Here is a 15,571-nt window from a genome sequence, read left to right on the forward strand (position 1 = left end):
CCTTGACATACCACTTTCTTTACCTGTGGAACGGGGCTACTGACGCTGCTGCCCAAGCTACGCTGCATTTTGCTTCTCTTTCTTCAAGGCGAGAAGAAGGCATAGAGATATTGGAAGATGGGAGGAGATCGCCCTTGTTACAGGCTAATAGTTCTACTTTCTCGCTCCCCAACCAAGTAGGGGTAGGGTGTATGCCTGCCTAATGATTCTGGCTACAATCTTCTTCATTTCTCTTCCACTCCCTTTCCTCGTCTGCAAGTGCAGCTCCTGAGCAGAGGGGGGCTTAAGAAATTAAAGTCGACGCTTAAGCACTGACAGAGTGGTACAAAGTCAGCCTTCCTACGTCTAGCATTACGATTATTGCTTCGTCAGTCCCAGAGCTGCCCTCTGGGACAGAGGTAGAGGGTGGGTTTCCATGCTCCCCACCACTCTAAACATCGGGGGAGGGGGGATGACAGGCATTTCCAGAAGTCGTTACCCAGTGTCCTGATCACCAGGGTTTCATGCACCTACTTCCTTCAGTGTTTTAAGAACATAATACCACTTTTCACTGTCAACACCAATGTGAACAGACTGCAGAAGTGACTCCCAGCCACTACATATAAACAAGCGTTAGAAACGCAGGAATGATGCCTGAATTATTCTAAAATACTGTTTGCCACTACTCAGTCATAAGAAGCGGAGGGCAGCCATACTTGCTCAGGGCGATGGGCAGAGAGATTTCCATCGGTGACCCTTTGTACCCTTGTCTTTCTCCGAGAGTGTATTTGACTTCTTGTCCATTGATGACCACTTTCTCTATCGTCAGGTCTTTTGTATCCAAAGTCTAAAATCAACCAGAAGAAAATGGCTTTATGCATCATTCATAGAAATGAACAAGATGTAAGTTTACCACAGTGAGGATGAAACCAGCTACTTTCAGAGTAAAATCTAGAGGAAAACTATGAATTAAAGGCATATGATAGGTTTTTTGTTTATTGATTTTTATTGAGCTCTACATTTCTCTCTGCTCCCCTGCCTCTCCCCTCTCCTTCAACCCTCCCCCAGAGTCCCCATGCTCCCAATTTACTCAGGAGATCTTGTCTTTTTCTACTTCCCATGCAGATTAGATCTATGTATGTCTCTCTTAGGGTCCTCATTGTTGTCTAAGTTCTCTGGGATTGTGATTTGTGGGCTGATTTTCTTTGCTTTAATGTTTAAAAACCACTTATGACTGAGCACATGTGATAATTGTCTTTCTGGGTCTGGGTTACCTCACTCAAAATGATGTTTTCTAGCTTCATCCATTTTCCTACAGAATTCAAGATGTCGATATTTTTTTCTGCTGTGTAGTACTCCATTGTGTAAATGTACATTTTCCTTATCCATTCTTCAGTCAAGGGGCATTTAGGTTGTTTCCAGGTTCTGGTTATGATAAACAATGCTGCTATGGATATAGTTGAGCACATGTCCTTGTGGCATGATTGAGCATCCTTTGGATATATACCCAAAAGTGGTAATTACTGGGTCTTGAGGAAGGTTGTTTCCTAATTTTCTGAGAAATCGCCACACTGACATCCAAAGGGGCTGTACTAGCTTCTGTATTGCCTAAACTTTTCAGATCTGTACAGAGGAGTTAGTTATTATAATCATTACTTTTAGGGAAGCCACTTTCAGGTCTCTTGACTGTTCTAGCAGTTAGCCCCGCCCCCTCAAATGACACCTACGGCTCTATTGCACTATGACTGAGGATGTTTAAAGAGAATGGTACCCAGGTTTGCATCCCCAAGATTTAGCTCAGTATCCGAAAAACATCAGAAGGCAATTTACCCCTGAAGCCAAGTTCCAGACCACAACAAGACAGAAAACGCATTTTTAAGCTACAGAGCCCATCCCAAACCTCAACCTTTATTTCCAAATATTCTAAGAAATTCTCTTTCAGATTTCACTCATGTTACTGACCATGACCGCCATGTAAAAGCAGCAGTAAGAAAACCCAGAACCCGGATGACTGAAGAGTTAGAATCAGACCTTCTGGCAGACCTCTACGGAGCACCAGCCACAAAGCCAAGCTACTTACACAGTCACGAGACACTGCCTTGCACACGACAGGAGGTTTCTATGGAAACAGTGTCCCTCGTTAGACAACACACAGAGGAGCTCTGCATTCCCAAACAGGTGGCGTGCAACAACCTAAGTCACTCTGCCCTCAGCACACGCCAACTTTACAGCACACTTTCTGTTCGTTTGTTTGTTTTCTCAAGGTAGGGTTTCTCTGTATAAAAGCCCTAGCTGTTTTGGAGATCAGGCTGGCCTCGAACTCACAGAGTGCTGGGAATGAAAGACCTGTCCGGCTACAGCACATTTTTGGGGAATGATTGGGCTCTGTGCTGTGTCTTGATTCTCTTACATCTACTCTCTTCCCCTAGACTCCTTTTTAGAATCTTATTTACTATATATGTTATTTTGTCCTAAGAAGGAAACCCAAGGTGTCACACATGCTAGGCAAACTCGGTACCACAAAGCTACATGGCCAGTCTCTGCATATGTTAACCAACCTCAAGTTATTTCTAAATAATAGCAGGTTTGAGGCTAGGCATGATGGCGCACGCCTTTAATCCCAGCACTCGGGAGGCAGAGGCAGGCGGATCTCTGTGAGTTAGAGGCCAGCCTAGTCTACAGAGTGAGTTCCACGACAGACAGAATTATAACACAGAGAAAAATTGCCCCAGAAAACAAAAACAAAACAACAACAAAGCAGGTTTGAATAGGGAAAGACATATGCCTCTATACCATGTTTCTATTTAAAAAAAAAAAAAACTTGTCCACAGACTGCCATGAGAAAACAAACAACAAACAGGGATATACATAGGATGAAACCAAAATCAAAACCCAAACCAGCTTGATGTGAGTTTCAGTTCAGCCACTCTACAGTGGAGCTGGGAAGAGGCAAGGCCTGGCTTCCTCCAGTCCCTAATGGCTGACCTTGGCCACAACACAAAACCCTCAGGGTCACTAACTGAAGATGGCCTAAACAAAACTGGAAAATTCAAGATAAGAAACAAATGCTTGGAAGTTACAAATTCTGAAAAGAAAGCTTCAGCGTAACTAGCCTAAAACTGGAAAAGGGTTTTAGGAAGGTGGGAATTAGTCCTCTTAGAGGGGCCATTAGACTCCCCCCCCCCCCACTATCACAGACTTCAGGAATGGAGTAAAAAAAACGCTCCGCCAGCCGTGCAAGGGTGTGCAGCCACGACCCCTTTGTAATATAGACAACACTGTTAGCCACGTGGCCCGTATTCTACTTAGGCACTGTTTTCTAATTGAACTTTTCAGTGTCCACTGCATGCCAAGTGCGAACCCAGGGAGTTGAGATGCAGACATAAAAAGACAGTTTCTTCCTCCCACTTTAAATCTAAGCCAGGAGTTGTGGCTCATTCCTGTAATCCCAGCACTCAGGAGCCCGAGATAGAAGGATCAAGAGTTTGAAGCCAGCCTGGGCTACATATTAGGGTTCAAGGCCTATATGTATAGAGCTATAGAGGAACCTTGTCTCAAGAAAGGAATTCCTAATCCTACTAAAAGAAACAAGTTAACTTCAAATACATATAAATAGTTCCAAGCATTTGGTCTCAGGCTGGTGCCATAAACAAGCAAAACAATTACACACAGATGTCACTTTGAACTATAATAACCCCTTTTGCAGAAAACCAAACATTAAAATCCCAGCTACTTTGCTAAACAGATATGACACCCATAAAATCAAAATGTTAACATATTAGTTTTCTGAAGAAGAGCAAATACACTTTAAGATTGGGACATTCTGTTAAATACTTAAATCTCCCATCCTTCGTTGCTTTGTGAGCAGAGGTGGAGGTTCCTATCCCTGCGCAATAAAGAGTGGTCTAAGGTCAAATGAAGCAGTGATAAGCCAGCAAAATTCACTTTTTTTTTTTTAAATAAAAGGAAACTGAATTCTTCAAAGAAGAAACTTCTACCCTGCCTGAGGCAAAGTGCCTCTGCAATTAGAGATAGCAAGTGTAGATACTTCAAGATCAAAGTGCAGTCTGTCTACAAGGAAATAGCTCCCTTCTTGGCTTGCAAGACCTCCATTTTCCTTTCTTACAGTATTTTCAGTAATTATATATCAATAGAAGAATTAAGTGCTTTATTAAACAAATAGCAAAAAGATTTTTGATAAGCAAAAATCACTAGTTCTTATCTGTCCTTCTAATTCGCCCAATTATTGACTCCATTAATTTCACTCCGAAATTCCAGCCCTGCTTGCTTACTGCTTTGAGTCTGTAAAAATAATCATTCAAGGCTTCAAAACACATCGTGTAGTTAGCAGGCTGAACACAGCTGGTCCCTTCAAGTTCCTCTCATTTCTAAAATGCTCTCTCACGGCTTCTGCTCAAGGAAAAAGTTCGATCTGATGATAAGAACACTGACTATCGAGGATATGGAACAGATCAAAGCATTGAATAGTTCAGGATTCTAAACAAATCTTTATTCAGTGGTTAGAGGATTTATAGAAGTACATATTTTATATAAAAAGTGCAACGACTTGCTCCTTGGAACCACTTAATATAATAACATTGTATCGAGTCATCCTTAGAAGGCTGGATGGTCCCACCGGTTCTTAGAATTCATTAGAAGATAATGGTGATAAAAAGCAAAAGCAGGAAGGGGCCCTGAAGAGCAAGGGTTGCTTACAGAACAGAGACTAGAAACCTCAAAACAGGGTGGAAAGGTCAGGGAACCCTAAGTGGCTGGCAGGGAACCTCAAGGGGCGGGCAGGGAACCCCAAGGGGCTTGAACCACAAGATGTATCCTGATCTGGGAGTAGGGTGAGACTAGAGAATAAGGACCGTACCCTAGGGGTTGGGGCCTGGGGCGGGGTTCTAAGTTGTGGGCCAAGGAAGGGGGTCACGGGGTGTGAGGGTGGTAATCGCTGAGAACTGAGATGGGGGGCGGAATACCTCAGGAGTGGGTGAGGGGCGAGAGTGGGTGAGGGGCGAACGCGAAGTGGGCGCAAGGATGTGCCCAGGAAAAAGGGAAGGAGCGGGAGGAGGAGACCATCCTACGTGGAGGGCGAAGGACAGAGTGCAGATGCAAAAGTGAGGTTGAGAGCAAGGGATGCGTGAGACCTGACAAAGAGAGGTGCAGCAGCCCGAAGAGGGGGCCAGGCGGGGAGAGCCAGCGATCTCGGGGCTCGCGGGGGAGCAGGAGCGAGGAGCGGGAGGAGAAGCGGCCCCGGAGAAGCGGCGCTGCACAGGCGCCCCCCGTACCAGGCTGCGCAGATTATCCTCCTGAGACTGGACGGTGAGCGCGGCGGTCCCGGTCAGCGCCCGGCGAGCGAAATCCACGCTGCAGCGCAGATGGAGATGCTGGGTTCGGCAGACCGAGGCTGGAGAGGCCAAGGAGCAAGTGTCGGCGACTTCGGGCATGGTTCTGGAAGATCCGTCTCACCCAGATCGGCCAGCACCCAGACACTCTACCGCCAGACTTCCACCGCGAGCTGGAGAACGGAGGGAAGCCTGGAGCGTAGGCGGCGCGGTGCACACCGGGAAAGGGAGGCTCTCCGAGCCTCTGAGGATCTTAGGGGATGGCAGGGCCGAACTACCAATCCCATGGTGCAGCGCGAGAAGGTTTGCGCTAGACAGCCTGGGATTGGGGGGCGGTGCGAGGAGGGGGGATCTGGGGGCGTCTGCAGCGGGGGAAGGTTGGGGTAAGGGGAACGATGAGTGCAGTGGAGCCAGCGAATGGAACGCTTCCATTTTAGTTCCAGTCGATTGCCGTAGAAGCCACGATGGCACCAAGAAATGCGAAGGCTATTGGCATAAACCTCTCCGGGGGCGGGGCTATCTAGGATCCATAAAAGGTTTATCAGAAAGGCTGAGGTTGTGCAGTTCCTCGTTAGTATAGTGGTGAGTATCCCCGCCTGTCACGCGGGAGACCGGGGTTCGATTCCCCGACGGGGAGGCACAAACTTATCTTTTGTTGTCGATTTTCCTGGTATTTCCAAGTTCCACGTACCTAAACCAAAATAAGATTACATCACACCCACCCCCCTTAAGAAAACAATTGTGAAAAGTGCGTTGGCCACCGTGGCTGTAGAGCAGCGGCACGTCTAGCCCAGCTCCGCCTCCTGTAAAAGGCAAAGGAGGGTTGGAAGATGCCTGGTATTTTCATTTTAAACAACCATTTTTTTTTAAGACCTGAGAAAAGAGAAACAACCCATGTTATTCAGAAAAGCAAGTCCCACCAGATTAAGTCTCTGAAAATGGGGCTTGTAACATTGCAAACACCGTCTGTTTTGAAAGACAGGAAAATTCACCTCTTCTACCACTTTCCCTGTTTCTTCACACAGACTGTCTGCAAATGCTCAGTGTAACCTGCAGACATGAAGTGCATTCTGCCACACTGGGCTGCCTAGAAAAGAGCTGGGGGGAGGGGATCGCCTTCCAAACCAGTGGTTAATGTACACTCTCCTCCCAAATGTTCCGATGGTGCCTGACTTCAAGGCAGGGCCCAGGAAGCACAGTCATTCGGTTCTAGAGGCACAAGTATTACCTCTTTGGGGAGGATCAGGAGTAACTAAGGGAGGGTAGAGCTTGGGGCTTGAGGGTGATCCGGATCTTTGTGGAAAACCATATGAACATGGGAAAGAGGAGGAGACAAGAAAGCATAGCAGGGCCGGGCAATGGTGGCGCACGCCTTTAATCCCAGCACTCAGGAGGCAGAGGCAGGCGGATCTCTGTGAGTTCGAGACCAGCCTGGTCTACAGAGCTAGTTCCAGGACAGGCTCCAAAGCCACAGAGAAACCCTGTCTCGAAAAACCAAAAAAAAAAAAAAAAAAAAAAAGAAACCAAGGCTGAAACAGCGTGTTAGGGGACAGAACAATTCTGGGCACACAAAATCCAGCTATTTAACCTAACTCCCAGAGCCATTCATTGGTTGTGTGCTTTCTCCTTTCATCTGTGGGCTGGCTTTGGTTTGACTCTTTGCATCTCTACTAGAGGGCATTTAGCTGGGCTCATCACTGCCCAGAAAGAGCACCTTCTCTGCATTTAGGCTGTGCAATTAAGTCTGCTTAGATTATCAAGTATAGTTTCTATATGTATCTGTTATGACAATAACCAAAACCGCTCTTCTGCTCTCTGGAACATAAGACTTAAGGGCTATAGATCAAATTGCACATTTATCACTGTGACTGTAAGAGTCTGAGAGCAACTTTAAGAAGGAGATATTTATTTTTGTGTCATGGTTTCGAAGTCACGGAGTGCTTGACTTGGGGACCCCGCATAGAACATAGAGTCAGCAAACACACGTGGAGGAGACCGTTTATCTCATGTTTACGGTCTCTGTCCTGTAGTGAGACAGGCTGCTATTTTTGCATTTGATTTTTCTTTTTCTTCAGAGTTGAGAATCCTGGTTTGGCTTAGATTTGACTTGGAAAAAAAATGTCCCAGTGCATCTGGACTTCTCAGTTGGACATTCTTCAAGATTGGCTCAGCATTTGAACACAGTGGCTTTCTGCCTTATATAGTCTGGTTGTCCTCCGAGGAACTCTTCTCTTTGAGAGATCTCCGGCCTGCTTCTTCCACCTCCTGCTTTGCCCCAGGCTGTTTAAGTAAGTCAGCTTCCTACTACCAACGGAAGCCTGCAGGTTGAGACCCAACCTAATTCTACTTTTTGTTTTGGGCCACCAACCAGCTCCCAATTCATGACACTGAGACTTCTTATTGGTTATGAATTATCAGTCTTATCTTAGCTCTTATTTTAATCTGTTTCTCCTTATCTACCTTTTGCCTCAGGGTTTTTTTTTTTTTGTTTTTTTTTAACCTTTCTGTTTCTCCTACTCTGTGTTTGAAGGCTGTGCGGCTGCCTGGCTGGCTCTGGGTGGGTCCCTCTCTTTCTCCCTCAATCTCTTTGTTCTTTCAAGCCTAGATTTCTCCTCCTCCTTGTTCTCTCTGCCCACCAGCGCTGCCTGTCCTTTCTCTGCCTAGCTATTGGCCGTTCAGCTTTTTATTAGACCAATCAGGTGCCTTAGTTAGGCGAGGTGAAACAGCAACACATTTTTTCATAATGAAACAAAGGCAACACAAACAAATGTGGCCACCTTTACACAGTTTAAGTAATATTCTGCAGCGTAAACAAAGGCAGCACATCTTTGCCTAGCTTTGCCGAGTTAAAGTGATAATTCCACAGCATTCTGCTAGCTGTTCAATAGAAATGTTTCGGACCACTCAATGGCAGGAACACTGGCCAGAGGCCTTTGGATCCAGGTCCTGCTTGCCTTTCCAGTTCCAGCCTTCTCCCTCACCTCCAAAGTCCACTGTCCTCCGACTGTACCTACTCGCTCTTCTCTTCCTGCCAGCCTATAGCACAAATGTATTTCCCCTCATGCTTTATTTTTCTAAGAACATCTCCCCTTTTTTCCTGTCTCCAAATCCTTCCTGGAAATCCCCTGGCTAGCAACTCTGGGTGGTTAGGGACATGAGACTTTTGTAAGCAGCCCTGCCTGGGAGGTAATGCCGAGGGACTCATCTAAAATGCATAGCTAGGAGCTCCTGTTCTTAAACCCAGACTCACTGAGGCATCTCTGAAATGAAAGGGGGTTAACGGTCCATAGGGGCTAGGAAGAAATGGGCCACGTCCAGAGACAACATCATAACCTCTAGCAGCAAGAGTGGAGAGCTGCTGGGAATACACTCAACAGACCTGAGACAAGAACGGCTCAGTAAGGAGAGCTTAAGCTGCCGCTCAGCTAACATCAGCTGCGGAGGATAGGGTAGGACAACACTTTGGGGGACTGCTTGGGGTGCCACCTAAGGGATAATTAGGTCACTGCTATCCACAGTGGAAGGGCTTGGTCTTCTGGATTGGCCTCAGTTAGCATTCTGACAAGTTTCCCCGGAGACAAGAGGCCGATATTTAAGCCGTGCTCCAACGTTTACTCAGAAGTATGGGACAGTGCTTTTTCCCTCAGGGTACCGAGTGTCAACTGAGTGTCTCCCTGGTCTCTCGCCACGTCCCTTAGCATCAGCCTTTGTTATTAAATTTAGGACATCTCAGAATTGTTGGTCTCCTATCATGTTCTACAAAAGATTCCTCTCTGGCAACATATAAGACAGATTGAAGGGGAGCTTGCCTTAAGAGGTATAGGCAAGAAAAAGAACATATTTCAAGTCAGCCTTCCCTATTGCCCTCTTTTTTTTTTTTGATAGGCTTGTCTCCTATTTTGATTTTGTAGCTGGTGATAATTAGAGTAGGGGAATAGTTCTGAGGTGAGAAACCACGGTGGCTTGGACTACAGTCACCAACCACATCCAGTGCGAGTGTTGGATGTTGAGCCGAGAGGATTTCTGATCAGATCAGAGATGAGATTTAAGACAAAGGGAGGAGGAGTCAAGGGTGATGCCAAGACATTGGCCCAAGAAACCAGGAGACTGTAATTTGATTAACCAAGATGGGGGTGGGAAGCCGGGTGGTGGTGGCACACGCCTTTAATCCCAGCACTCAGGAGACAGAGGCAGGTGGATCTCTGTGTTTGAGGCCAGCCTGGTCTACAGAGTGAGTTCTAGAACAGGCAGGGTACACAGAGAACCCTTGTCTCTAAAAACCCAAAACAAACAAATAAAAAGAAGGAGGAGGGGCTGTGGGAGAAGTGGATGGGGTTCCATCTTTCACATGGTAAATTCGAGGTATCAGTTTGTCATCTGAGTCGGGATGCTGACCGTGTTGGACATATGAGAACTGAAGTTCTCTGAGGAAGCTGCGTATGTTGGAGTTTGCCGCTGACTTGGCACTGACTGGAACGTGGTAACTGTGTGATTGCGGTGAGATGGAGTGTCGCTGGTCAAAAGTTATCTTGGCCCTTCCTTAGCTCACATCAATGACTACTTACTGTCAAACCTCGTATCTGATGGAGCACTTTTGCGACCACTTGATAAAATTCTTGCAACATATACAGAGAGATTGCAAGGCCTCTGGCTTAGATAATATCTGAGTCCTAAAGGGGTTTTTGTGTTTGCTAAGCTTGGGGGACACATGATTGCCAATACCCCTGTCAGGAAGCTGAGACAGGAGGCTTGCAAGCAGAAGGCACAGTGAGAAAATGTCTGGATGGATAGATGGATGGATGGATGGATGAATGGATGGATGGATGGATGGATGGATGGATGGGACTGGAAAGATGCCTCAGCAATTAAGAGCACAGGCTGTACTTCCAGAGGACCGAGGTTTCATTCCCAGCACCCATATGGCAGCTCACAGACATTTGTGACTCCAGTTCCAGGGGATTCTACATCCTCTTCTGGCCCCTGAGGGCACCTGGCATGCAACTGGTCACAGATAAATAAGTGCAAAAGAATCCAAACAAGCAGAAGTTCAAGCAGAATATCCCCATGCTTTGTTAACGCCGTCTGAATCCCATAGAAGAGAGTCCCTGCCTCATTATAATCGCCCCACATAGTGATTTCCACTACTTGCTTTTGTGACTGTGCAGTTTACATAACCTTTCACGGAAGAAACAGGTCGCATGTAACCTCAGTTTGCATTCTAGAGAATGGTCACTCATCTTAGCTGAGAATAAACTATTATTTCAGTGTATTTATTCATTTAAATAAATGTTTTCCTGGCACTCACTCTGTGAACCAGGCTGGCCTTGAACTCGCAGAGATCTGCCCGCCCCTGCTAGGATTAAAGTCTTGCGCCACCACCGCCTAGCTCAGCTGTAGGTATTTTACACAGGCTGTGTGTGGATTCCTGAAGAAAACTGGACTGGGCTATAGATGGGAATTGGGGGGCTCAGAATGGAGATGGCACAAGACAGAAAAGCTACCCATGGAGACTTGGGGACAATAATCCCTCATAGAGAAAGTCAGGCAATGGAAGAAACGTCTCAGAAGAAAAATCGAGAGAGAGAACGTGTGTCAAGAAAAGAGCTATCAGCTGAATCAAATCAAATCATTAAATAAGGGCTAAGCCTCCACTGCTGGGTTTAGCGATGTGAAGGTCACTGAAGACACCCACCAAGGGAAGTTCAGTGCGTAGGTCAGGAGTTTTGGGTCCTGAAAACCTAACTGAAGAAGGTTCAGGAAGAGTGGGAGGCAACAGGAGGACCAAAGATAGAGTCAGAGTTAGTTACCTGGAAAGACAGGAGAGTGGTGTGGACAGACAGAGGGAGGTAAAGACAAGTTTGGATGGCTTGCTGTTCCGTGTGTAAAGCAAGAGGAGAAGACATTTGAAATGTGCCCATACCTACAAAAAATATTTCTGGAAAGAGTATCAAGAAACTCACTGCGGCATTTGCCTGTGAGAAAGGGAACTCTTTCTCTGGCTAAAAGAACACAGTCCAGGGGCATTAGCTACTCCAGCAGAACAACCTCCCAAGACTTTTCAAATTTTCATGTGAATTGATAATATTTACCGGTTCAGTTTCAAATGTATTGATGTGGAGAAATAAAATAAGGTCGCTAGACTCAAAACCAGAAAAGGGGAACAAGAGCAGCCTTCTGTGGCTTCCTGTTTACCCGCCCACCTCGGTGGCCACCCCTTCCCACAGCTGCCCTGGCTGAATTGACCTTGCCTGAGGGATCTGCCTTGTTCTTCCTCTAGCCTACTTCTCTGTGTCTGCGACGACGTGACAAACCTTTCCAACTTTAGCAAGGCTCTCCCTCTCCTGCACCAGGCCTCTAATCCCCCCAATTTGAGCTAGAGCAATGGTTTTCAACATGTGGGCCATGACCCCTTTGGGGGTGGAATGAGCCTTTCACAGGGCTCGCCTAAGACCATCAAAAAACACAGATATTTACATTATGATTCATAACAGCAGCAAAATCACAGGCGTGAAGTAGCAATGAAAATAATTTTATGGTTGGGGAGGGTCACCACAGCAGGAGGAAATGTATTAAAGGGTCGTAGCAGTGTTAGGATGGTTGAGAACCACTGGGCTAGAGTGTAAACTTTGCTTCCTCCCTGGGATGTGTGCAAAAGGAGAAAAAATTATTTCAACTGCCCTTTTCCTGTTTAACTTACAAAATAGTTAAGGCAACCCTGACCCATTTCCTCCATTTTGTGCTAATTATCCCCCTCCCTTGTGTGGCCTTGCGTGCACGTCTCCGAGACAGCTAGGGAAACCGGGGAAGCCAACAAAGAATGGCCCAGGAGATGACATTCTGCCGACCTTGTAAAAGAGTCTAAATGGCGTCCTCCCAGCTCCCATCTTCTCCCCACACCATGCTCACAGCGCTCAGAGACAGCAGAGTGTCCCCCACACCGGCTTGCCTCTTGGTCTCTGCCTGTGAGCTCCTGAGGAGCTGACCTGAACAAAATAGGGCCGTCTGGCTGTCCTTGGGGGAGCCGGAGAATCTCTGCTGATTGCAGAACTCTCTTTCCCCATCTGAAGTATGTGAGAGGATCAGCAGCATCGCTTTCAAGGAGCCTCGTTAGAAATGTGGACCCATGCTCTCTCCCCAACCGAGCACTGTGCATCCTCAATTCTGGAGAGTTCCAAACCAAGTCTGTCCCCTCTCTCCGCAGGGCTGCTCAGTGAATGAACAAATTGGTAAATGGACAGACACATGAACGTTCCGAAGAGGACCTAGTCATTCTAACGTTCCCTGCTTGCTCAGGGTTGCCCCCTGACCTCTAAGTTGGGCTTAACTGAGCAATTAGCACTTAGTAGGAAAAAAAATATCCCCTGATTCACCCCTGAAGTCCCTTTCTGGTCTCCTTAAATCCCACTCCCTGAGGCTAACAGCTGTCCTGATTTACAGTCACTTTGACCTGTTTTGCTGTTGACACTTCTTACGTACACACACGGAAGGGCACAGTCTACAGTTTTCTACTTTAGCGCCTTTGGGTGACTGTTGGCTGTGGGGTTCTTCCATATCGCTGTGTCGTTCCAGATTGTGTGTCCTCGCTACTGTCCAGTGTTCCCCGTGAGGACATAGCCCAGTTTATTTACCAATCCCACAGCGGATGGTCTTTAAATAGTTCCAGACTCGGTTATCATGACTGGTGTTTCTATGGGCATGTTACCGCAGGGCTGTAGGTGAGCAGACCGTAGCCAGATTTTGCTGGGGTGTTTTGTGGAATGGACACCTGAACCTGAGTCTGGGAATCTTCCTGTGGGCCCCCACTTCACCACGCGAGAATATTCGCTGCGGCAAGGATGCTGGAGTTGGTGTAGTTTGTCTACGCGTGCAGCAGCTGCCTGACTTGGGTAGAGGCGACAGCAAAGGAAGCAGCTGTTGCCAAGTTAGAGGGAAAAGGTCTTTGCAGGGCGGGACTACTTGGCTCCCTGTTGTTCCCATTTCTTATCTAGGTGTGCGGGACTGCGCTCTCAGCTTCACCACTAAGAGATTTCAACTCTGCTTATGCCCCCCCACTCCCCCAGCGCACTCCCCCCTCCCCCCCATGAAACTATCCAAGGCTACTTCCTCACAGCAGGAACCTTTGTCCTAAGCGCTTGAACCTGAACTGTGGGGAGGGTGTGGCAGGGAACTGCCAGATTTCTGTGGGGTCCAGGAATTGAACTCAGGACCTTTGGAAGAACAGACAATGCTCTTAACCACTGAGCCATCTCTCCAGCCCTTCTAGCTATCTCTTACATCTTGAATTTTTTAACCCATTTCTAATAATCTGTGTATTGCTCTGAGGCTGTGGCTTACTGGTAAAGGTTCTGGGAGTCTGTATCCTTCAGCAACCACATGGCATCTCTTTGACTCTGCCTATTCCCTCTATGTATCTCTTCCAGTCTGGCTGTATTCTGCCTTGCCATAGGCCAACGTCATTTTACTCATTATCCAATAAAAGTAACACATATACAGAAGGGCATCCTACATCAGGAGGACCACAATGTGAAACCAGTAATGACCAATATTGGAGACTGAGTCACTTATCCAGAGAGATAACACCATCACAAGCTAAAAATTGTATAAGGGAAAAAAATGCATCAATCCACATAACCTGTTAAACACCAGCCTTGTAGCACAGCACGCGGCTGGCTCTCAGTTATTTAGCCTTATGTCTGCATGGCTGGGCGTCTAAAAGTACTTATTCTAAAGACCCAGATTGGCCTCAGACTCACAACCCTTTGGTCAGATGAGCTCGCTGGTTTGTCCACACTGCTTTGTTTGTGAATTTGCCAACCTTGCCCCGGAGCAGAATCATTGGTCCCTACATCTGCTCGTTGCTCCCATCACTTGTTACAGACGCCTGTGTTGACCAAGACGGAAAGGGACACCAGAGTAAGGCCACGCTAACACATGCACAAACGCAGGGGTGCAGGGTTACTGTTGATGGGGGAGTTTCGAGGCAGAGGTGAGCAACAGGGAAGTGTGCTGTAGGTAAAGACGATAACGGGCCTGAAAGAAGAGGGCAAAGCCAGAGAGAGAGAAAGCCTCTCCCATCCTCTTAGAGAACACAAACAGCGATGAACAGAGTACCAGGTGGGGAATTATGGGCAGCGAGGGCCATCCCGATGAAGCTTCAGGTGGGAATGACGGACATATCGTTGGGGGGATGGATAAAAACCATACTGTAAGTGGGAAAGAGCTCCCTGCCTACTGAGCTGTGTGTGGGCCCCACTGTTTTGTGGGAGATAAGATTTGTCAGCCACGAAATCATGTGGTAAACTGAGGCGATTTCTGAACGGTGTTGAAAGAGCCGTTTGCTTCCTCCTGACTGCTGACAGCAAAACGGAAAAAGAAAGAGTGAGTTAAAGAAGAAATTAGTAAGCAGAAAGGAGGAACCAGAACTTAAAGGTGAGACAAAAATTCCCAACTTTCTATAAAGGGTTTGTTTTGAAGAAGCTAAACTGCTGTGGGTGTTGTTTGATAAGGAGGTCACCTTGCAGATGAAGCCTCGTCTCACTCCGGCGTCTCCGCAGGAGCCAGCAAAGGCACTGGGACAATACTAACAAAAACAGTCCCAGCTGGGACTAAAGGGAACAGAAAAACCCAACAGTTGGTGAAAAAGGAACTCTTCAAGACAACTGGGGCAGCTGAAGATAGGGAACCTGAAATGATCCTATCCTACAGTCATACTGATGAATATCTTGCATATCACCATAGAACCTTCATCTGGCGATGGATGGAGATAGAGACAGAGACCCACACTGGAGCACCAGACTGAGCTCCCAATGTCCCAATGAGGAGCAGAACGAGGGAGAACATGAGCAAAGAAGTCAGGACCACAAGGGGGGCACCCACCCACGGAGACAGTGGAGCTGATCTACTGGGAGCTCACCAAGGCCAGCTGGACTGTGACTGAAAAAGCATGGGATAAAACCGGACTCTCTGAATATGGCGGACAATGAGGGCTGCTGAGAAGCCAAGGACAATGGCACTGTGTTTTGATCCTACTTCATGTTTTGGCTTTGTGGGAGCCTAGCCAGTTTGGATGTTCACCTTCCTAGACCAGGATGGCGGGGGGAGGACTTTGGACTTTCCACAGGGCAGGGAACCCTGACTGCTCTTCAGACTGGAGAGGGAGGGGGAGAGGAGTGGGGGGAGGGGGAGAGGAGTGGGAGGAGGGGGAGGGAAATGGGAGGCTGGGAGGAGGCGGAAATTTTTTTTTC

At 47.2% G+C, this 15,571-nt stretch overlaps 1 protein-coding gene and 1 non-coding gene across 3 annotated transcripts in view; one reads left to right on the top strand and one right to left on the bottom strand.

The window, feature by feature from the left end:
* The window catches only part of Lta4h (leukotriene A4 hydrolase), a 34,483-nt gene extending 28,943 nt beyond the window's left edge, over nucleotides 1-5,540 (bottom strand). The window contains exons 1-2 of one of the 2 annotated variants that reach the window (XM_075954091.1): nucleotides 5,271-5,540; nucleotides 696-826 (exon numbers count right to left, since the gene is read on the bottom strand). In XM_075954091.1, coding sequence (XP_075810206.1) covers nucleotides 696-826; nucleotides 5,271-5,429 — 290 coding nt within the window. In that variant the 5' untranslated portion in view covers nucleotides 5,430-5,540. The remainder of the gene's footprint in view (nucleotides 1-695; nucleotides 827-5,270) is intronic. The other variant, XM_075954090.1, reaches the window with a different exon arrangement.
* A 352-nt stretch (nucleotides 5,541-5,892) lies between these two features.
* On the top strand, nucleotides 5,893-5,964 carry Trnad-guc (transfer RNA aspartic acid (anticodon GUC)). Its single transcript has one exon. It is a non-coding gene; the product is annotated as a tRNA-Asp (tRNA).
* Nucleotides 5,965-15,571: the final 9,607 nt, after the last annotated feature.

The sequence above is a fragment of the Microtus pennsylvanicus genome, chromosome 20 (genome assembly GCF_037038515.1).
Source record: "Microtus pennsylvanicus isolate mMicPen1 chromosome 20, mMicPen1.hap1, whole genome shotgun sequence".
Classification (NCBI taxonomy): Eukaryota; Metazoa; Chordata; class Mammalia; order Rodentia; family Cricetidae; genus Microtus; species Microtus pennsylvanicus.